We start from the raw sequence: 23,430 nt of genomic DNA on the forward strand, positions 1-23,430 counted from the left end.
AACTTCTTTGAATTGCTTCCAAAGAAGCAAAAGGAAGCTGTTGCTAAGGAGTGATGATAAGCCCAATGTGAAAGAACCAGTACCTTTGATAAGTGGCAGTCAGTCCTTCTAGCTACATTCAGGTGTCAACACAGACACCATGGACCTGAGATTCCACCTCCTGCTCTCTAATTGATATGATGCTGCAAATTAATTGCATGCAGTATTTCATAAATTAATCTTTTTTATGTTTTCATTTCCTCATCTGTGAGTTAAGGATACTAATAGTTGCCCTTCCTACTATAGATTTTCTGGACAGAGCAAACAAAATAATATCTGAGAATTTCTGCAAGGATAACAGACATTCCCATCACTCATATGATCAGATTGGTGCATATACTTTGAAACTTCCAGTAGAAAGTGTACTGCAATGTGGGCAGGGTGTAGCTTGAGGTCTATATAGATATTATCCTGCACCTTAATATGGTAGGGTAGACTTACCTCATGTTTGTAATTGGTGCTTTCCCTGTCTGTAAACTCAGGTGGTGGATGAGGTTATATATACATATATATTATATAAATATATTATATATATTATGTAAATATATATATTTTTTTGGCCAGTCCTGGGCCTTCAACTCAGGGCCTGAGCACTGTCCCTGGCTTCTTTTTGCTCAAGGCTAGCACTCTGCCACTTGAGCCACAGTGCCACTTCTGGCCATTTTCTATATATGTGGTGCTAGGGAATCGAAGCCAGGGTTTCAAGTATATGAGGCAAGCACTCTTGCCACTAGGCCATATTCCCAACCCCTGTGGATGAGGTTTTAGACCCTAGAGATTCTCCCTTGAGAAATGAAACATGCATTCTCTTTGCTAAGAGAGGGGTTGTTGACTGACATCTCTGAGTTGAGTGCCTTTCCCAGCTACTAAGAAGACAAGGACAGGGAGGATCATGGTCTTAAGCCACAGTCTCATCTGAAAAACTATGAAGTAGAAAGACTAGGGCTGTGGTTCAAATGGTGAAGTATTTGCCAAGCAAGAGGTCCTTGGGTTAAATCCCATTCTCTCTCCCTCTTCTCTCTCCTTCTCTTTTTCTCTACCCTCCCTCCTTTCCTCCTCCCTCCCTCCCCCCCCCCCCAGACCCATAATATTAGCCAAACATTCACTATTGTTTTTAAGTGGAAAGAAATGCTATCCTTTGGACACATTTATACAAATTAGAAAGATATCTTTATTAGTGGGTGAAAAAGCTGAGTCCTCTAGGTAGCTATAGTCTTTGTGGAGAGGCTCTGTGAGCAGAGCTTAGACTGGATCTCAGTCCTCACTAGCTTCTTTCATCAAAGGCCATTGGATAGTGCACAGACAGCACAGTCATGTGCACTAGAGTCTCAGAAAATGACAGCCTGCACAACGGCTTACATGTAGTAATCATTATATCCTTCTGTAAAATTTCTATAGCTCTGAAAGCTCTTTGTAAATATCACTTGCAGTTTTTGTTTTTTTCTTATTACTTTAGAGCTTCTAGTGTCCTTGGGATTTAGGTCACTTTCATTGGAGATTTGCAGAAAGGTATAAACTAGAGAAAAAAAGTCACAGATACTAAATAACAGTCCAGACTCTATGTGCAAGATAGTGGCCAATATAGAAACAGAGGGGCTGGGAATATAGCCTAGAAGTAAAATGCTTGCCTCATATACATGAAGCCCTGGGTTCGATTCCTCAACACCACATATATAGAAAAAGCCAGAACTGGCACTGTGGCTCAAGTGGTAGAGTACTAGCCTTGAGCAAAAAGAAGCCATGGACAGTGCGTAGGCCCTGAGTTCAAGCCCCAGGACTGGCAAACAAAAAATAAACCAAAAACAAAAACAATATAGAAACAGAAACTAGCTCTTCCTTTCAGTCAGTCCTAATCAATTCCTCATGCTTCTGGTATGACAAGCTTCCAAAAGTAGATTCATTTTCTGATTCCACTGAAACTAACAGATGGTTTTAGGACAGAAAAGAACTTTGTGAATCACAAACACAAGACACCTGATTTATCACCAGGTTTCATTTTGTAAACTCTTTGTACTAAAAAGAATGTTTTAAAGAATTAACTACAAAACATTTACATGTCCATTGCTAGCTTGGAGCCCACATAATCTGACCTAAAACATCCCTTAAGGATCAAAAGCGATCATTTTCATCAAGAGAACATTTAAAAAGCATCAAGCTATAATAATAAGATAACATCTACATATGACCTATGATTGAAGCAGGAAGGGGAAATCCTAAAGAAAAGACTAAGAAACAAAAGAATATTGCAGCAAGAATATTTGGGTCAGAGGCCATGAATCTTGGGAAGATGCAAATAAACTACAAGATGAAAAAATACAGATGATAGATATGCATTAGCCATATACCAGTAGAACTGAAAGGAGATAGGAAAGAATGTATGAAAGAGGAAACTTGACAGCACTTAGTCTATGTAAAAATATGATATCATTTAAGGAAAAATGAATAATTTATAGTTTATATATTTTATGAAGGGTGTAGAACTCTTGCTGTATAATCTTCTACTTGACATGATATGCAGATTATAAGTTGTTAGAGATTCAAATTTGTTGTAGATTTCAATTTCCGAACAACATTTTCCAGGTAAAACCTCAAGCTGACATTAGTATGTCTTTCATAAAATTAAGCTCTGGTAATTTGCATTTAAAATTCAAAGCAGGATGCAAATTCTTGCTAAGTGCAAAGATCATAACCTCATGCAGACAGAGTGAAATTCAAGTTGCCAGAAAATGAGGGAATGAGAACTCAGGAATAATCAATAAGAAGGTGAAGACCCCTGAGATGACCTAAGAAGAGTAAGGTTGGGAGCTGTTCCTAGGCTGAACCAATGCTAAATAAACCAATCAAGAAATTATGCATAATTACTTCCTTGTTTTAACTATGGTTTGAAGATGGCTTTCATACTTGCAACCTTAACTTTTGATCTGATAGTATTTAGAGTTAGACCTATAGGTGATTAAAATATTAAAATTACATGAGGTCAGAAATTCTTCTCTGTTCCCAACAGGATTAGCAGTGTATATGAGACTCCTGGTTCTTCTCCACCCTCCCCTGTTCTGCACATGCTCAAAGAAGAAGTCACATGAACACACATGACTGTATGATAGTCACCTATAAGCCAAAAGCAAGGCTTCAGAATGAAATGCACTTGCCGGCACCTTGACCTCCAGCTTCCTAAGTTTCTCTTGTTTGAGCCACTCAGCATACAGCATTTTTATGGACCCTTGAGCTGACTAAGATTTCAATTATACAGTTTCTCAAAGTCTTGAGGATCAGACTATCCTTAATAGCTGGCTGAAATTTATGGGAAATGTGATATCATATGAGATGTTCTCCTGCATAAGGAACATCACTCTGAGAAACAATTCTATTGCATGGAAGACAATGATTCTGAGAGTTAGAATACAGTCTTATCTGTTTCTACTTATGCTTGGTAAGAAATAGTTTCTATCTATACTTATCATCACTTTCATGCTCAAGGAATTAGCTACAGTTCTGGGTCAACAAACTGTTAGCAAGGAAGCATTGGAAAAGAAATTAGAGATGGCAGTTCATGAGGATACTGAAGGTAGGGCAAGTCATACCTTTTCTTGGTTCTTATTCTTCTCATAAGGACCACCTCCACCTCCTCCACCTCCTCCTCCATCACCTCCTCCGCCTCCTCCATCTCCACCTCCTCCTTCTTCTCCTCCACCATCTCCAGCTCCACAGATTGAAGGACGCTCAAATCCACAGGTGGAGCTACCAGATACTGCTTTAAATTGGAACGTTCCCTCACTGGGTCTCTTTTCCACCATCTCATTTTCCTTGTTTTCACTCTTCTTCCTGTTCTTTTCTACACAGGGCACGACACCAAGCTGAAGCAAGCACTCCACAATGTTTAGTGCCACATCACAGATGCGAGAGCTGATGTCATGGTTAAGCACGAGATACACAGCTTTCAGAACCACCTGCAGAAGGCAAAAGCGAGTTTCTTGTAAGCCCTCTTCTGCTTAACCCACTTTCCTAGGCCTGAGTTCTTGATGTTCAGTTCACTTGGGCATCAATAACACAGCAAGTTTCCATTTTTTTTAAATCTAAGTTGCACTAGGATATTATATATGAGCTTAATATACAGTATAAATCACCAAAACAATTAAAACCATGTATCTGTGTAATTTATTTCAAAAGCTGCTCACAGTTAATGAGGAAGCACATTAAACTGATTTTAAAAGTCAAAGCATTTTAGCCCTCTGCCTTGCACTTTCCACAAAGAATGACTACAGAACAATGATTTTTAATATGTAGAATAGAGGAATCTTTTCTCATTTGTGATTGGATCATTATTTACCCTTCAATTTTAAGTACATAATATTTGCATGTTTAAATTACAGTCCTTAATCAATTATAATCTCTTAAATTATTTGCTGAGCCTGTTTCCTAATGTGCTATAAAAATCTTGGTGAAATAGAATTGTAAAATATAACAACCCTTTTATTTGCTAATATCTATATTCAAGCCAGGCATTCTTGAGGATAGAAGCTTAAATCTTTTAAGAACTTCTGTTCATTTCTTTTGGCTACCCAGAGGGTTGGTAATCTTGTTGCTTACATAACAAAAGAAAATAATTGAACTTCTTTTACTTATTCAAGGGGAAAAAGAGGACTTAGCAGACACAGACATGTTATTTATGTATGTATATTTGGGACTCACTAACTATAAAAATATTCTGAGATCAGATTAAAACCAATGAAATACTTGAGAAAAAAACCTAAAAGGTAAGTCTGATGGTTGATATACTTGTGCAGTTTATTTATATTGGTAGCCTCTTCAATTTAAGATCCAATATCTTTAAGAATCTGAATGCCCACCTTATTGAGCCTTGCAAAAACCATCCTAGAGTCAATATCTCTCAAGCCTGCATAAGGAAAAAATTTTTGATCCTTACAGAAAGATCAAGCATGCCATTCTTGTGGACGAAGTTGTTGGTCCCGTCAATGTGCTCCGTGTCCTCCAGGTAGCTATAGTTTATGCAGGAGTCTGTGAGGCTTCGAGGCAGGTTTGCACAGGCCAGAGGTTCATGAGGCATCTCGGGGATGGGCACTTGGCTGCAAAGCTTCCGCATATGCTCACTGAAAAAGTCTGCATAGCCTACGTTGAATGAAGCCAACGTGGTATTGAAGGTGGCAACTGTGATAGTAGAGATCTGGGATCGCACTAATAAAATGAAAGCAACGTCTTACTTTTCCTTAGTAAACCTACAGCATTAGCTAGACAATGATACCATTTCAACCATGAGCACAGTCATAGCTGGAGCTTTAGTAGATATCTGACTTCCAGTCTTAATGCTATTCCCATCGCCCTTGGAACCTCAATGGCCTTTAAGACTATATAATACAGGCTAAATAAATAAAGGCTAGAGGGATATTGAAGTTGATTTTTTCCCTATAATCCTAGCTACAGGGAGACTGAGATCAAGAGGACTATATTTCAAAGCCAGCCCAGTCATTTAGTTTGAGAGACCATTCCTAATAGAAAAAGGTGGGCATGAAGACATATGTCTGCCATCTCAGCTACAATAGGAAGCATACATAAAAAGATAACAGTTCAGGCCATTCAGGACAAAAGTGAGACCTTATCTCAAAAATAACTAGAGCAAATAGTACTGGGGGTATAGATCAAGTGGTCCAATGCTTGTCTAACAAGCAAAGATAGGGCTTACAAAATACATGGTTTTGATTAAGGAAAAACAAACAATAATAAGCTGTCCTCTAACTGAGCACGTATGAATCCTAGCTACTCAGGAGGCTGAGATCTGAGAATCACAGTTTTGAAGCCAACTCTGGAAATAATGTCTATGAGGCTCAGCAAAAAGCTGGAAGTAAAGATATGAGTTAAATGCTAGATCACAGCCTTGAGTGAAAAACCCAAATGAGAACGTGAGGTCCTAAGTTCAAGATCTAGTACTGGCGCAAAACACACACACACACACACACACACACACACACACACACACACACACACACACTTCTTTAGTGAAAGGTAAATGAATATAAATTTGTGTTGGCAACTAACAGATATCAGTCAATACTTGGAATACAGTCCATAGAATAAAAGATTTGAACTCTGCTCCTGTGAGAGCATAAGAATAAGGAAAAGAATCAATGACTATGTTAAGAGAAGAAGCACCTGTTATGGAGTCCAGCAGAGACATATGTTTGCTTTCTATAGAGTACTGAGTTGGAGGCACTGAGGATGTACACGCACCCAGAGGGACATCTGAATCTACATGTTTTCCTCTGGAGTGGGCCTGTTCTCTCTAGAGGTACACTATCCACAGTGCAAATGTCAGCTCGCTTTTGCTACCAAGCCTTTGCTAAGAATGGCCAACATGTAATGTAATGTAAGGCGTCAGGTTTCCAAACAAGGATGCAGAGAACAATGAAAATGGAACTTGTAAAAACAGAAAACAGGAAATAGGAAAAGACTGACCAGCCCACAGACCCACCCAGGACTCACCTTCCTTGACGGTGTTTTCTCCATGGCTGTTGGAGTGGTCAGGCAGATCACTCACTAGGGTGTGGTGGGAGTGTGAATGCCGGGCACTCAGGCTCTCCATCTCTGTGGCTGCATCAGAACTGCCTCTCCGGGTCAGTTTTCCTGAGGTGAACAAGAACACCAACCACAAGAGGATTGGAAAATCTAGAAGATTCTCTATTAGGAGATTTTAAAAAATCTTTCCAGAGGACAGCAATGAGATGATAAGAAGAGCATGAAGCAACAGCCAAAATAGCCAGAGTTGAACTTGGCTGAGAATATTCAAGGTCAAGATGCTAGATGAAACTGTTGGTGATCAGGTCAGCTCAAATGTAAGCTGAATGTCAAAAACCATCTGTTGTGCCTAGCTAGCTGTCAGCTCCTTATTCTAAGATCATCTTTTTATTATGTACTCTATAATAGGGAAACGGTTATTTTCCCTTTGATTTGCTTCTTTCCTCATTAAATAACAGAGTAAAATACAAGCTTGTCTTTAGATGAACAAATGAAACAATGCACAAAACCCCATAATGGTTTCTGCATCTAGGATAATGTAAGAAATATATTCATTACTCAAGTATATAGGATTCCCACAAAATTAAAATAATTATGTGAATTATTTCAGGACTAGGTAACCTGCACTGGGCCCACATTTCTTGTCTGAACTGTTTATGGAAGATCCGGATGTGCCAGGTTAACTCTCAATCAGGACTCTTAAACAGGTCATGTGAGCTCTGCCCCACTTGGAAGGCCTTTGTGGTTACCTAAAATAGTGGTTTGCCAGCCTCCTTTTTCAATGCCACGCCTGTCTTCTCCAAGCCCAGAGAAACTCCCAAAGGAGAAGGTGCTGCGTGTGGGAGACACGTCTAGATGGTCCTCGTGAAGCAGGAACGGCACACCCATTCTTCGTGGCCTCCGCTTCCCTGTATGGTGGTATGGAATGGAACCTTTTCTCTCTCGGTCTTCTTTTCGACTCTTGAACTGAAATGAGACAAGAGGGTAGGCAGAGGGCAAAGGAAAGCTGTAATTTGCTTCCCAAGGAGTCTCATGTTTTGTAGTAAAACACAGGAAATGCTTTAGGAAAAGGAGTTCCAGGAAGTTACTGAAAATCATCCAACAGAAATCAGAAACATTTCTGATGTATGAAAAGAGCAAAAGAAACTAAGCCAAAGGTCTTACATGCCATAGGTCTTTCTCATTAGGTAGTTTCCAGTAGTGTTTCTCATATGCAGTCCTTGGACCAGATGTATCATTTGGGAACATATCAGGGGCTTCTTTTTGTTTTGTTTTGTTTTATGCTGATCCTGGGGCTTGAACTCAGGGCCTGAGCACTGTCCCTGGATTCTTTTTGTTCAAGGCTAGCACTCTACCACTTGAGTCACAGTGCCACTTCCAGCTTTTTCTATATAAAGCAATTTACCACTAGGCCATATTCCCAGCCTGGGACCATATCAGAAATGCAATCTGCAGATTCAACCCCAGGAATACCCCATCAAAAACTCAGGAGGTGAAGCCCAGCAATGTGTTTTAACAAGCCCCATAGTTGACTCTGATGCCCATTAAAGTGTGGAAAACTTCTAGGTTAGAACACAATATTCCTGAGTGACCACTGGATTAGCTTCTTTTTTTATTCCTGTTCTTGTTTCCTAGCTTGAGATTAATTTTTTTAGTTATCCAACTTCAAATGTACACCACTGCTCAGAAGGAAATTTAAAAATGATACACAGCATATGTTGGTACAACCTCATGCTTCCTACCTAAAAAGCTCAAGATGAAGTATAACTAGGAGTTTAGTATTGTTTGGATAATATTAAAATTATACCCATGCCCAGGTCTCTCAGCAATTCTGATTTAATTAGTCAGCCGTGGACACTTAGATTTATTAAAGCTCTTCAAAGTTGTCATTTGCAAAAAATGACAAAGTATCTCTTTTTCCTCTCATGTGAACAATGTTTTTAGAAAAAGAAAAAGCTAAAGTCATTGGCTAACTACTGTTTCAGTGTTAATGAATGGCTACTTAGCAAAAAGGTAATTGCATAAATAAATATGTTCTTCATTGACATAATTAAATTAATTTTGGAAAGGAAATGACCACATATTTGAATCTACACATGTTATTTTCTATTTTTATTAGCTCTGCATACACATAAGAAAAGGTAAATTCAGAAGAGCATGATCTAGTGAACAAAACAACTTCTTCTAAATTTGGGTTCAATCTGGTACACTGAGTAAAGTTTCTAAGGGTTAATTCTCTGCAGAATAGAGAATATGGATCCTATTGGATTAAGAAATACTTTTATGAAATATTTATAAACTGAGTTGAAAGTTACCATCACTGCATCACAGATATCTCCTCCACTACACACAAAGTTGCAGAGGGTGGGTTGTCATGACAACCCTGTGGACCACTTAGCATATGGAAGCACTCCAATACACATAGGACTTGCACAGGAACACAGGGCATACTAGAGAGCAGTGATGTATTTGCAGCTGACTTTGCCTCCCTTTCTCATACTACCTTATGCTGTGTGGCACGACCAGAAGGATTTGGTCTTAAGTGGGATTCATGCATCAAAAGGCAGTTTCATACTCATGTATCAAATGGTTCTACTAACCTTTTTAAAAATGTTCATGCCCAGGTCTGAAGAAAGATCGGGAACTGCAGATCTGCGCAAGTTGGTCAAGGAAACCTTGGAAAAGGCTTCAGGGCTAAGAGATTTTTCCTCTTCATTACACTTCATGGTGAGATCCTTAACAAATAAATATAAACAATGACAAAGGACTCAGGTGTGAACACAAATACTTTTCTTATTCTCATGTCAGCTTTTTAATATAGATCTGCTTTATGTTTTAGGACCTAGCCTACTCAAATTTACATCACCCCCAAACAACTGGAAAACTGTCTAAATGTTCTGTACATTTTCAACAAATGGTGTTGCCAAAAAAGAGGAAAAGAAGAGGCATTCAACGGACGTTATGTCATTGATTTATCAAAAAGTAATTTAAAATTGTGTTGGAAATCACAGTAAAGCCACCAGCACAACAATGTTCATCGCAGCACAATTTGTCATAGCTAGAATCTGGAACCAACCTAGATGCCCCTCAGTAGACGAATGGATCAGGAAAATGTGGTACATATACACAATGAATTTTATGTCTCTATCAGAAAGAATGACATAGCCCCATTTGTAAGGAAATGGAAGGACTTGGAAAAAATTATACTAAGTGAAGTGAGCCAGACCCAAAGAAACATGGACTCTATGGTCTCCCTTATTGGGAATAATTAGTACAGGTTTAGGTAAGTCATAGCAGAGGATCACAAGAGCCCAATAGCTATACCCTTATGAACACATAAGATGATGCTAAGTGAAATGAACTCCATGTTATGGAAACGATTGTTATATCACAGTTGTAACTACTTTCAACGTCCCATGTGTATCTGTAGCTTCTATAATTGATGATGTTCTTGTATCACCTTCCTGTGGTTGTATCTACACTATCTCTGTAATCTTATCTGAGTATATTGGAAACCGTGTATACTGGTATTAGAACTAGGAAATTGAAAGGGAATACCAAAATTTGAGAGACACAGGGTAAAAAAAGACAAACAACTACAAAAGCAATACTTGCAAAACTGTTTGGTGTAAGTGAACTGAACACCTCATGGGGGGAAAGGGAAGGGGGAGAAGGATGGGGGGTATGAGGGACAAGGTAACAAACAGTACAAGAAATGTATCCAATGCCTAACATATGAAACTGTAACCTCTCTGTAAATCAGTTTGATAATAAAAATTTGAAAAAAAATAAAGAAAATCAGAGGAAAACCAAGATGAATTGTGATATGAGAAAAGAAGAAAAGTAGTTAAAGAAATAAGGAGCTAGAGATACAAAAGTCACAGTCGCCCATGGCCATAGTGACGGATTTATAAAGGAGTAATGATGTAATTTACTCATTACACACACTAAGACTAGATTCAAAACATTAAAGTATATTTCTCATTGTATTTGACCCCCAAATTCATCCTGATTAGTGTTTGTTATATATCAGAGCTAGCAAAACAAGGAAAGATATGTGAATTCCCACACTGATTTATTGCTATCCAATTAGGAAGCTCTTGGCTCACTGATCAGAAACAAAGATTAAAGGGAAAAAGAGATACTACAAAAGCTAAAACTATTGCAATCTTCTCTTCAACCAACTATACAAAAAGATATGCAGAGGGCTGGGGATATAGCCTAGTGGCAAGAGTGCCTGCCTCGGATACACGAGGCCCTAGGTTCGATTCCCCAGCACCACATATACAGAAAACGGCCAGAAGCGGCGCTGTGGCTCAAGTGGCAGAGTGCTAGCCTTGAGCGGGAAGTAAGCCAGGGACAGTGCTCAGGCCCTGAGTCCAAGCCCCAGGACTGGCCAAAAAAAAAAACAAAAAAACAAAAAGATATGCAGAACTCAATTTGGTATCAGTTATAAATCACTGCAAGTGCTAGAGGAAAAAACAACAGCTTTTAACATTTAGAGAGGTTTCTTCTGGATTTTGGTATATTATCTCACTGATAAAACTATGCTTTAAATGACCTTAAAATATCCTTGGTTTTACTACCTTCATAGAACAAACATACTTAATGTAAAACAATACCCATGTACATTTAAATAAATCTATCAATATAAGATTCTGTACAGATTTGAATAAAATAAATAAAATAAAATAGTGTTGGCAGTACTGGGATTTGAACTAAGCAAGTGCTCTGCCCCTTGATCTGTGCCTCCAGCTCTCAAGGAGGGATTGTCACTACCTCACTCCCAGTCAGTTGCCTTCTCCAAATCTCTGTTATAAGTAGCAAGATTATAGGTCAAAAAGCAATATTTAGAATAATGATAACAGAACACTGACAATTTCTGAAGTATGAAACAAAGGTTAGTCATATTCAGTGATCACTGAATTAAATTACTAGATATGATTTAATTACAGATGATATCAATTATTGACAGAGTATATACTTTTACATAATACATATATATCAAAACTCTGTAAACTACTACATTGATTATCCAGAAACCAAGTTTTCAATATTATTAATAAACAAAGGTTTCCACTAAATTAGTGTGTGCAAGAAGCATGCTTCTTTCAGCAGTAAATTAAGAACAAAAGGGTCCAATAGTGAGAGACAAAAAGGAAGATGGTTATGTTGTTACCCACCACTGAAGACACAATAACTGGAACCATGGTGGAGGGAGAATTAATGGGTTATAGATGGAATTGTTGGTTCAAATGACAATGGAATAGATTGGGTTTGTCTTACTTGGGTTTTGTGAGTATTCACTAGTGAGGGAGCTGCCGCCACCATTGAGCTACTCCTGGGTCTGGGCAGGAGAGGAATATCTGGCTCCGGGGGCTTCTCGGGCTTCTCTTCCAGCATGTGCCGAAGCCTTTGTAGGTAGTACATGAGAGACCACTGAGTGCCCTCCTCAGACCAGTGCGGCTGGAGGAGGCAGCGAAGGACGGCGACATCAAAGTAAGTGGCATATCGGGACCTTTGGCAAGGAGGTATCACCAGTGAGGTCCTGCTCCCAAAGGCAGAAAGAAGACAATTAAACTGACACCAAGCCTTCGCAGGCTTAGCCCATGATGGCTTACATGTTTCTTACTGTGGAATACAGTAAAAGGAAATACGAAAGCAATTATGCAGTACAGAATATACAGCATCTTAGGTAACTTCTGGGCAATTCAAAAACACACACCCAGGTCATAGCTGGTGCCCTGCATAACATTTTCATAACCATTCATACTTTGTTATTTCTCCTCTTGAAAATAGTACTTCCTGATGTCTTGAATGGAAATCATGCACATACACAATTGGATTGGAATTTTAATGCTGTCTTTTAGTCTTGAATTCATTTTCAGTTCTGGGGTGTAAAATCAGGGTCTTATACTTGTTAGGCGGAACCCTAATCTTGAGCTATGTCTCCATCTCTTAGTTCTAAATATTTTGACTGACAACTAGAAAACAACGTATAAGGTAAAGTTCAACCACAATAGTGCTACAATATTGTAGAATACTGTACAATACTGTAGTCATAGTGAAGAACTTTCTACAGTATCTTAAATTCTCATAACCATTATGCCAGAGTTAATTATTTTTCCTTGCAAAGAAGTAGAAGATCTTGTGCACATGACATTTAAATCTTCCTTTCAATTTCATAGATACTCCTTCCAACCACTTCTTATCTGCTCTACCTACGGTCATTCTCATCCTAACCCCTAACACCTCTCCTTAGATTAGTGCAGTTACTTCCTTTAGGTGTCTGTTACTTCTCTTCTTCCTTCACTCTTCTACTTAACCCCTTTGAATATATTAATAACATTTACAGTGGCCTATAGGTTAGCATAATATGTGCCTTCTACCCCAAACTCATTTTCTATCACACCCTAGTGTGCCTGTTAATCAGCTTATTGCCTCACAGTTTAAATTCATCTCTCTTTGGGTAGTAAATACCTATTTTAATAGCTTCTCAAATGATCCAATGTTCTACTTGTTTCCTTTCAAGGCTTTGAGTGTTTATATGTCCAAGACTAGTTTGAAGGAGGAATGACCTTGATTATAATTTCTGCCCAGTTCTCAGGAAGCTTCTTTAATTTCCCTTTTCGTCAACTCACTGGAGATCTCTTTCTTAAAAAAGGCATGGCCAAATAGACTCTTCTAAGCCTATCATTTTTACCTAAAATAATAGGAAATCTTTTTTTTTAGCCTTCAATTTATAAAGAAAAGACAAAGCATGAGGTTGTCTGGCTACCAGCTGTGTAATTTTAGGTCTTCAAACCTTCATGACAGTCGTTTGACTTATTATAACAGCTGTGAAATGCCCTCATTTTTTAGACTAGGCTTCTGTGCTTAAGGCAGATACGAGTAGTTCATAAAAATTATTTCCTTCCTCAAACCAGATGAAATTATTAAATGGAAGACAGCCACACCGAAGAATGTATTGTGCATGATTTCCAACCTCCTGACTGGGGTAGTATGTTGACCACCTCATTCCTGAAGCTATCTTAATGTCCTTCTTTACAGTAACTTTATTTAACTGAAAATAATTGCTAACTATATAGCTAAGTACTGTAGACATTAACTACTTTGTAATAGAATTTGTCAGCTCATCTCATGATGGGTTGTAAAGCAGCAAAACTTCATGAATATAAGTCTGACCAGATGCTAAAACATGTATGTAACCTTACTAGGGAAAATTTCAATTGTTTAATATTGGAAGAGACCATTTGAAACAACAATGACTATATGTAGCAACTAATTATAATGGGAAGTGCTTTCACTTAAGCTGTTAAATCAATCCATAGTTTATGTGACTACAGTGTTAGGTTTACTGGCCAAAAAAGCACGAATGATCAATAATTGTTTTTATTTCATTAAGGACAGTGTTCTCAGAAGTAATAATCTTATCAGAAAAATAATTTTAATTAGTTAACAGATATCTAATGGAAAGATAGAAATGGATAAGAACATTGTGTGGGGAATCTCATTATATGATATCCAACTGTAGTATTTTATGATACAATGATATTATAAGTTATTTGACAGAAAAAAATTATGAAAGATGATCAACACACTATTTCCTCTAAATGATATATGTAAAATAAATCTAAAATATTATTATATATAACTAATGAACTCAGATGAGTTTTGTACTTCTTCTTCCATTGTTAATACTATTAAATAATTTCCTGTACTTAGCAGTATGCAAAATTATATGGCAAAAAAGTTAAAAAAGGTAAGAATTGCTTTAATTTTTTTGAGGCAATTATGGTATTGGGAAAGCATATTACTATTAGTATGTGTTGCAAGATGATAGTAAAGAGTTCCAAATAGAAGCAAGCACTGTGGAAATAATGCCATATCTATGGTGGAAATGAACTGCAGAAGTAAGTCTGACCCCATAAAGAACTTAATGAAGCTTAACTTAAATCTATGCATGTAGTAATTACAGATGAATCCTTGCATCAGTTTCGGAAACCAGCTACCTGTTTCCTGATTGCCGGGAGGAGTAATGTTCAGTTGGTTCAAGATCAAAGCTGAGCTTGATGAATTGGATTTTTAAAATATAGGCTGACAGCTTCTGCTGCTAGTAAACTTGCACCACTTTGCTGTTAGCATTCTCTTCATTTCTAATAAATATAACAACTCCTCCAATGGAGACATAGCAGCAATAGCATTTTCTGAAACATCTAACTATGTGCATAATTTCCATGGCAACAAGCCACTGTAGCTAGGCAGAGAGAAGACAGCACAATTTCCCAAGTGCCAGCACAATTTGTCTCTATTTCACACATGTGAGTTCATGTGTGCAAGGTGATGATGTACATAGATGTATCAAGAAAATAAGTGTGGTCATATCAGAGAACAAGAAATTAAACAATAAAATGAGGTCCTTTCACAAAGAGAAATTCTGGACATTTTAATTGGCTTTTTTACATAGGCAAATTGAAGTGGAATCACCATAATTTGATTTTTTTTTTACAGAAAAGAAATACCTTTGGTGTTTATATTTGTAATTTCTAATGAAATTTCTGAGAAACAATGATGTAATAAATACAATTTTGTGGCTATTTTTGTGACCTGAAGATGTCACCTTTATGTTTGATTTATTTTATTTTATTTTTTTCTTTTTAGGTAGGCATTAGTTTAAGTTTTGAAGTAAGACATTACTTACTCTTAGGTTAAAATAAATAAACCATTTTGGAATTTGTATAAAACAGAATCAGTGGAGGAAGAATATTTAACAACTGATACAAAGAATAGGTACTTACACTCTTTATAATATAGATAGTGATACTTGATGGAATTATTTATTGTGGTTAGTCTCCAAGATAGATTCTAATGATCCTTTCCTCCTAGCATTCCTATAGTGTGGTCTACTTACCATACTGTACAAGAGTTATCTGGTATGACTCATAGAACAGAAACAGAAGGAATGGTATGTCACTTCAGAGAAGAGATTCCAAAAATTACTGAAGCTGCCATTTTGGTTGGTTGGCCCTTTCTTTCTAGGTACTTTGTTTTGCAAGAAGCCTCTTTCTATGCCATATTGTGCTCTCTGGAGAGGCCCTAGATGTAAGGAACTGCATCCCCTGAACACCCTCACTATTCTGAGTGAGGTTGAAACCAGGACCTTCAAACCAGCAAAGGCTTCCCATGACTGCAACTCTGAGACACAATCACTAAGCCAAGCAAGCTGTGGATTCGTGATCTTCAGAAACTGTGTGCAACAGTTAGATGTCTTATTTTCTAAGATTTGGGATAATTTAATTGACAGATAAAACAGAATTGGGCACCAAGATAAAACTCTCACCTCTGGGAATGCTTGTGGAGCCCTAAAGTGGGTAGACTATGTAAAATCTTGAGGAATGTAGGGTTTAAAAAGGGAATATCAAAATTGAGACAAAGGATAAAAAGACAGACCATTCCAAAAGCAATACTTACAAAACCATTTGGTATAAACAAACTGTACAACTCATGGGGGGAGAAGGGATGAGAGAGGGGGAAGTGGGGGGAAATGAGGGAGGAGGTAACAAGTTGAACAAGAAATATATTCACTGTACATGAAGCTGTAACCCCTCTGTACTTCACTTTGACAATAAAGAAAAAAATTTAATAAAATTAAAAAATTATTAATAAGGAGTTGTACAAAGAGCATAAGTGTTTTCTTTTAAAAGTATGTACTTGCCATGTTTTCTTCAGAAATTGCACAGGCAAAGATGAACTTTTTAAACTGAATGCTGATGGGCTTAGCAGGAAGTCGGAAGCAGACTCCTAGGGAAGGAGGCTTTTCATTCTGTAGTGGATGAACTTTGCTTTCTAAGATGTGGCAAGTTAAAAAACTACCTGAAATAAGTAGTGATCTGAAAAGGGAGATGTCAAAACCACATACTGTGCAGTGTGTCAGTAGTTGAGTATTAGTGCATTTGCTCCCTGATATGAGATTGTATTGGTATTTCAGGATTATTTACCCATTTACCACTTTATTTTTAATTTACAAATAATAATTTTATGTAGATGTATTTATGTGGTTTTACATCTTTATATTCTAGTGCTTATAGAAAGTTATAAATAATTCCATCATTGCATATAGTTATCATTTTGTGCGATAAAACATTATACTGCATAATTAAAAGACTATTCTTTTAGTACTTTTGAAAACTATCCAGCTCACTATTTACCTATTATAATAACATAGCAACCTCTGTGCAAGCAATCACTATTCCTTATTTCTCCATTTTAACAAAATTTTCACTCGTGGATCAATAGTTACTTTTTTTCTTTTTATCTGACCTCTCTCCAACCTCAGGTAGCCATAGTTCTATTTTCTGCTCTGTGAGTTCAATTGTTTGGTTCTACATGGGTGAATTTAATTGCTCCTCATCATTGATCTAGGATACTAAATGGGCAGATTAACACAAAGAACCCCATCGCACAACTCAAGTTACTATCAAATTTCCATATTTTTAATCAACAGAAGATTACTTAAATAAAACACTTGTTTTTAAAATATACATAAAGAAACAAAGGTAAGCTCATTTCTTTATAAACAAGTGGAAAATAGTTTTGTTTATATGGCTTTGTGTTTTCAATAACTCTAAGGAATATTTTGAAAATATAGCAACTCTATACTGTATTTTTAGTACAATTCCTGTAAGTCTAGGACTGGTATCAAATGCCTGTAGATTATTTTTAAATTAGCAAAAAGAATAGCAAGTCAGTTACTGGGAAGAATATTTGTGAACCATTGTGTTGATAAGGGCTTTGTATCAGTATAAACAAGGAAATCTGAAAGTTGAACAATAACACAACCTAGATAAAATGGGAAAAATGCTTCAAATAATGTTTTAAGGAAAGATCTGTGAATAGCTAATATGCACATGAAAATATACTAATCATGGGCACCATCAGTCATTAGGGGAAAGTAAATAAAAACTGCAATCAGATGTCACTTCAAACCTGTTAGAATGACTACAATAACAAAGAACCAATCACGAGCGTTCCCAAGGATATAAAGGCATACACTTGCATATGTTGCCGGGAGCTTGTAAAGTGGTTGGAAGGTAGCCTGTTGATTTTTTTTTTTTGTCATAAAACGCTGCAATTTTTCTCATAGCTGTCCACACAATAGAAGAGAAAAATCTATGCTCACACACAGTTTTTTAAGCATTACTGGTAAGAGACAAACTGTGGAAACAGTCTGTATATCCATCAACTGATAGATAAAGGAAATGTGATAGATCCATACAATGGAGTGTTATCTGGTAACGTAGGGGAATGAATGAACTACTGATACATGCAATAATGTAGGCAGACTTCAAATGTTTTATTGCTAAATGAGAGAAGCTAGATACAACAAATAATAATAATAAATAAAATAATAATAATAGTAATAATTTCACTTAAGTGAAATGTCTACAAATATAAACCAATAGAAACAGAAAAATGTATTTGTAAATATTTGAGGTCGATTATGGTAATGCAATTCGATGCAAGACATGCTTTTGGGTGACAGAAATATTCTCAAATTGGATTGTTGGGAAAGCTGCACAATAAGATTAATAAAAACATTAATCTATAAACTTAAAACATATACTTTATGATGTTGAAATGGTATCTCAATAAAGCTATTTTAAATGCCTTATTTAAAAAACCCTCCTAGACCGTGACTGTATTTGAAACCTGAAGCATACAAATGGTCTCAGGGACTCTCCCTTCTTAGTAGAAATAGCAAACACTATGATTCCAGGTGTCCATAATTTCAGCAGGAAGTAGAAAGGAGTGACTAGCTCTTGTCCATGAGGTAGGTGTCCCTAAGCAAATTTGCTAGGACAAAAAAATAACAGGGACAACTTTGGAAAATTTACAAATATCACACTATCATTTTTCACTATTTACTTCAACATAAAGAATCTGCAGGTATAAAGCATTCACACACATTGAAACAGATCCTTTAGCATCACTGCAACACAGTCTTTTGATAGCATTACTGTAGTTTCTACACGTAAACATTTACAATAGTAATCTACTCAGACATCTGGTTAGTTCAGACATTGTCCTACTACTTCCCCACTGGTTTGCTCAAATGAGAGCTATTCATAACACATTTCTGCAATGACTCTAAGTAAACCTTGACCAACAATACATAAAAACATAGCTAAAAATGCTTACTTAATTGTGAAGATACATTTGTCTTTAATCATGTACCTGGAATGTGATGGGCCTCTTTCCTGGGAAGTTTGGGAAGACAGGCTTCCATCAAAGGAGTTTCCTCGGTGACAGCCTGAAATGGTGGCTTTGGGTGAGATGGAATCGGGCTGGAATGTTTCGCATGCCACCTGAAGTCCCTTTTGGAGGTGGAGACAGTATATTAGTTTTTTTTTTTAATTTCCTTTTTTGCATAGCTTCCATAACTATGTGGGTTTTCCAGTACAACAGATTATAATGTCGTGAAATTAGTGATATTTTTTACTTTGTCTGAAAGGAAATGGAAGCAGATTTCCAGAGAGCAGCTGTGTCATTCCAAGCATTAGGCTAAACAATTAAATAGCTTACATTTCATTTGCCCTTGGTTCTCTTCTCCCTAACCTATATTCAGTATGTAGAGAAGAGTTATAAGCCTGACAGCTCATCAAAGTCTTGCCAATACTATAGAAAACCGAACAGAAGTATGAGGCTACACATGAGCAGCAGGTCAGCAGGAGGTAATTAAATGGAAGCCAGCACTGAAAATGGAGGTACAAGGTTCACATTTAATCATCATTCATCAGAGACAGCATGTGATACATTTTTTCAATTGGACAGGACCTTTACCCTGATGTGTAAGCACACACTCAGCAATTCTCTTACCAAGTAGCTTATTCTAATTGCATTTAGCCAGTAAATGTATTTCTTCCCAGATAAGATGGGGTGTTTTCCCATACATATTATAGACTAAATGCTTTAAACATCAGTCATAGCAGTCTAGACGCTACACTTTCTATGATCAGGTATGGGTCAACCATGACTTACAGTGCATGAAAGAAATCTTCTGAACTTGACCAAAGAATCCCTTAGCATTAGTACACTATGTGTGCTTCATGTTGGATGGTTTTAGAGATTCTTTTTAATTAGAAGATTGAGGAGATAGGCCAGTGAGACAATACTTGCCTACTTTTCTAGCACACATGAACTACTGGATTGAATCCCAATTCCAGTAAAACACTGGGAGGTGGAGGGCGAGGAAGAAGAGGGAGGAGGAGGAGAAGAAAAAAGGAGAAGGAGGAGGAGGAGGAGGAGGAGGAGGAGGAGGAGGAGGAGGAGGAGGAGGAGGAGGAGGAGGAGGAGGAGGAGGAGGAGGAGGAGGAGGATGAAGAGAAGAAGAAGAAGAAGAAGAAGAAGAAGAAGAAGAAGAAGAAGAAGAAGAAGAAGAAGAAGAAGAAGAAGAAGAAGAAGAAGAGAGGAAAAGGAGAAGGAGGAGGAAGAGGAGGAGGAGGAGGAGGAGGAGGAGGAGGAGGAGGAGGAGGAGGAGGAGAGAGAGAGATATCTGAGCCTTGAACTCAAGACTCAAGTATAATTTCCTACTTTTTAAAAATGTGTAATGTAGGGCATAACAGCTGGTCCAAAGGAACCATAATGCAGACCACACAGCCATAGAGCCATTTTAAGTTCTTTAGTGGCCACATTAAAAATAGCAAAATAGGTACAATTAGTTTTAACGAAATATTTTAACTCCAAATTTCAACCATATAATCAATATAAAATCATTAGTAACACTTCATAATACTTACTTATTTCACACTATATTTCAAAAATTTGACACACATTTTACTCCCTTAATTTAGACTAGCTATGTTGAAGGAGTTCAAAGAACTGCATGGGACTAGAGGTCTACCCAGGTGGTCAATAAGAGGTTAGCATAGTTAGGCAGGAGTTCCTGGGGAAACAGAAGCCTCTGATGTTTCTTGGAAGGATAAAATTTGGACAGATATCGAGGAAGAAGAGAGTATTCCAGTTTGAAGAAACAGTCTAGGTTGAGACTCAGAGGTTCCATGTGTTGAAGGTAGTATCTAAGTGACTGCAGGAGTGATCTGAGAGGGGGGTCCCGTAGGATATGAATGCTCTCAGATGGTAGAACACAGAGAATAAGGGAGAGGAGTCTGATTGTTAGGAGAGGGGAAAGATGCTTTAGAGGTTGCTACAGAGCAGGGATATAATAAAAGTATGGCACCTTGCATCTAATAGCCTTGATGAAATGGTGAGTTAAAGGATACATTAGGAAGATTAGTGTGCATTATTAAGAGGTATTTATGTTTTAAACCAGAAAGGCTAAAAGTAAAAAATTCCAATTAGATGTTCCAAACAGCAATCAAATTATGAGATCCTAGATTTAAATTGTATTACAGTGCATAAAATAGAAAGAGTATATATTAGCAACATTGTGAAAAAAATGATTTGGCAAGAAGTAAAAAGAGAGAAGTAGAGAAAAATACGAGACTCACACACTTTATGATATCAAAGATATTATTTATAAGATATTTTCTGTACTTCTAAGGTTAAAATTAGACTCTCTTAATTAAACAAGGGCATTTGACTTCTTTATCAGCAAAAATTTAATTGTACACTACCAGAAAGAGCTACTTCAGTTTTAGCTAGGCATAGCTTTTAATGATAACATCCATCCTATGTGTACATAAGGAAAGAGTACACTTGAATAAATTGATCTAGCTTTCCTAAAATTTCTTCATACTCATAAATCTCTACTCAGGGTTCTTAATAAATATGAAGAACTTTGGGTCAAGAGTGTTATTTTACCTTTGTCTTCCCTTCTTGTCAGTCACTGACCACATTCATGAGGCCCAAGAATGATAATGACATCAATACATCTCCCAGGCAGAGACAATACAGGAGATCAAACATGCCAGCTGTATGAATGTGTGTGAGTGCACGCTCATGTGAATACAAAACATAATGTGAGCAATTTTCAGTAAATGACAGTTACACTGGGATTTAAAATTTTCCAGCTTGGAAGGTAAAAAAGATAATGATATTCTTGACAGTAATAGATCAGTTACAAAGAGACCCAATTATGGTGACAGGCATTCAGTTTTACTTTGCACGTGTTGGACTGAAAGTAAAGGCAGGTCAACTGATGACAAGTTAATAGCAGTATACATTTCTATGTAGCTCTCATCTACTCTGGGCCTTAATTTCTCTCTTTCATGAACCAATTGTAATATATTGGCATTGAATAGTCCATATTTTTTTCCCTTTTATATAGGTAATTCTTGAATCCTCATCTAACTTTAGACCCCCCATTCTATAAAACACTATCCAACCTATATGGAGTCATTTAATAAAAAAATTATATGAAGCTAGCGCCAGTGGGTCTCAGGAGGCTGAGATCCAAGGATTGCAGTTTGAAGCTGGCTCAGGCAAGCAAGTCCACAAGACTCGAATCTCCAGTTAACTACCAGAAAACCGGAAGTGGCGCTGTAGCTCAAGGTGCTACAGTGCTAGGCTTAAGAAAAAGAGCTCAAGGACAGCAACCAGGTTCTGAGTTCAAGCCCCACAATATGATTCAATAGTTGATTGATAACTAGATGGCATTCTACTAATGTGAGGTGAAAAAATGAAAGCTAACATGCATTGAGTACTACATACTACTCATTGAAATAAAGCAGTACTTCTCGTGCTAACACGTGATGTAATCTCATCATACATTCTGTAATTTTAGTACCTCTACACTTGTTGGAAGATGCATAAAACTATTTTTCTTACTTAATAGAAATCTGAAGTTGTTAAATGTATGTTCAGGGAGGGGGAGAAGGTTTTAAGCATGGTAGTATGGATCTAGAACTCATGTCTTATGCTTCACACCACACTATATGAAGGAGTTTCTCTCTTCCCTTTTCTCATAATTTCAACAAACTAACCTCTTGGTGTCTTGTGTCTTGATTTGGTGATTCACAGGTCTGACTTTGACTGTTGATAGGAGAACTTCTCTTGGCTGCATAAATGAGAGGCATTCCATCACCAAGACTATAGGTTCACATTATTTCATGAGCTTATTTCACTTTCAATTAAAAATTCTCATTAATAGGTCACCATCATCATACAGAAAGAAGACACTTAATGACAGAGATTGTTGAAAAATCTTAGCATTTCTCAGTGAAAAGGGTAGTTATTTATCTCTTCAGTATGACTCAGTAGCTAAAAATAGATAACATCTACTCAGCATGGGAGGATACTCAGGGGAGGGTTACACATAGCAACAAGTTGTTACATCCATTTTTTATCCTATAACTTGCAAGGCATGTAATACACTAAGAAATATATGTAATCAGGAAGTGTCATATCAATATGTATTCATTTATTTATACTGATTCACTTATATTTATATTTTTAATGAAAGGCTCACACTAGCTCAGTTGTGCACTATGACATGAGCCAGGCCCCCAGCCCAGCTTTTGCTTGCTATTTTGGAGATGGACTCTTGTGTAGACTCTTCTGTCTAGGTTGATCTTGATCTGCAATCAAGGTCTCAGGATCTGGAGAATCTAGGGTAACAGTTATGAGCTACTGATACTAGACTCTGGTCATATATTTGATAACATGCAAATGGTGACAAATATATTCTTTCAAAAGAGGAATGAGCTTTTCAAGTAGCATTATTATCTCCATTTTCCACTGGTGGAATAGGTAAGTTAGGTTACATATGCAGCAACACATAGATTTGGAGTGAAATATGCACCTACAGTATGCATTCCAATCTATCCTGTCACTCTCTTACTATAATTTAGCAATATGACTCCCTCACTAAAACCACAACTGAAGTGAAATGCTGTGATAACAACA

At 37.2% G+C, this 23,430-nt stretch overlaps 1 protein-coding gene across 4 annotated transcripts in view; it reads right to left on the reverse strand.

Moving 5' to 3' along the window:
• Nucleotides 1-23,430, reverse strand: part of Unc80 (unc-80 homolog, NALCN channel complex subunit) — a 171,891-nt gene that overhangs the window by 134,422 nt on the left and 14,039 nt on the right. For all 4 annotated transcript variants that reach the window (XM_048344834.1, XM_048344837.1, XM_048344835.1 and 1 more), the window contains exons 6-13: nt 22,509-22,582; nt 18,802-18,941; nt 11,854-12,115; nt 9,168-9,302; nt 7,317-7,533; nt 6,535-6,675; nt 4,964-5,232; nt 3,621-3,986 (exon numbers count right to left, since the gene is read on the reverse strand). In XM_048344834.1, the coding sequence (XP_048200791.1) occupies nt 3,621-3,986; nt 4,964-5,232; nt 6,535-6,675; nt 7,317-7,533; nt 9,168-9,302; nt 11,854-12,115; nt 18,802-18,941; nt 22,509-22,582 (1,604 nt within the window). The remainder of the gene's footprint in view (nt 1-3,620; nt 3,987-4,963; nt 5,233-6,534; nt 6,676-7,316; nt 7,534-9,167; nt 9,303-11,853; nt 12,116-18,801; nt 18,942-22,508; nt 22,583-23,430) is intronic.

Source organism: Perognathus longimembris, chromosome 4 (assembly GCF_023159225.1).
Source record: "Perognathus longimembris pacificus isolate PPM17 chromosome 4, ASM2315922v1, whole genome shotgun sequence".
Lineage (NCBI taxonomy): Eukaryota > Metazoa > Chordata > Mammalia > Rodentia > Heteromyidae > Perognathus > Perognathus longimembris.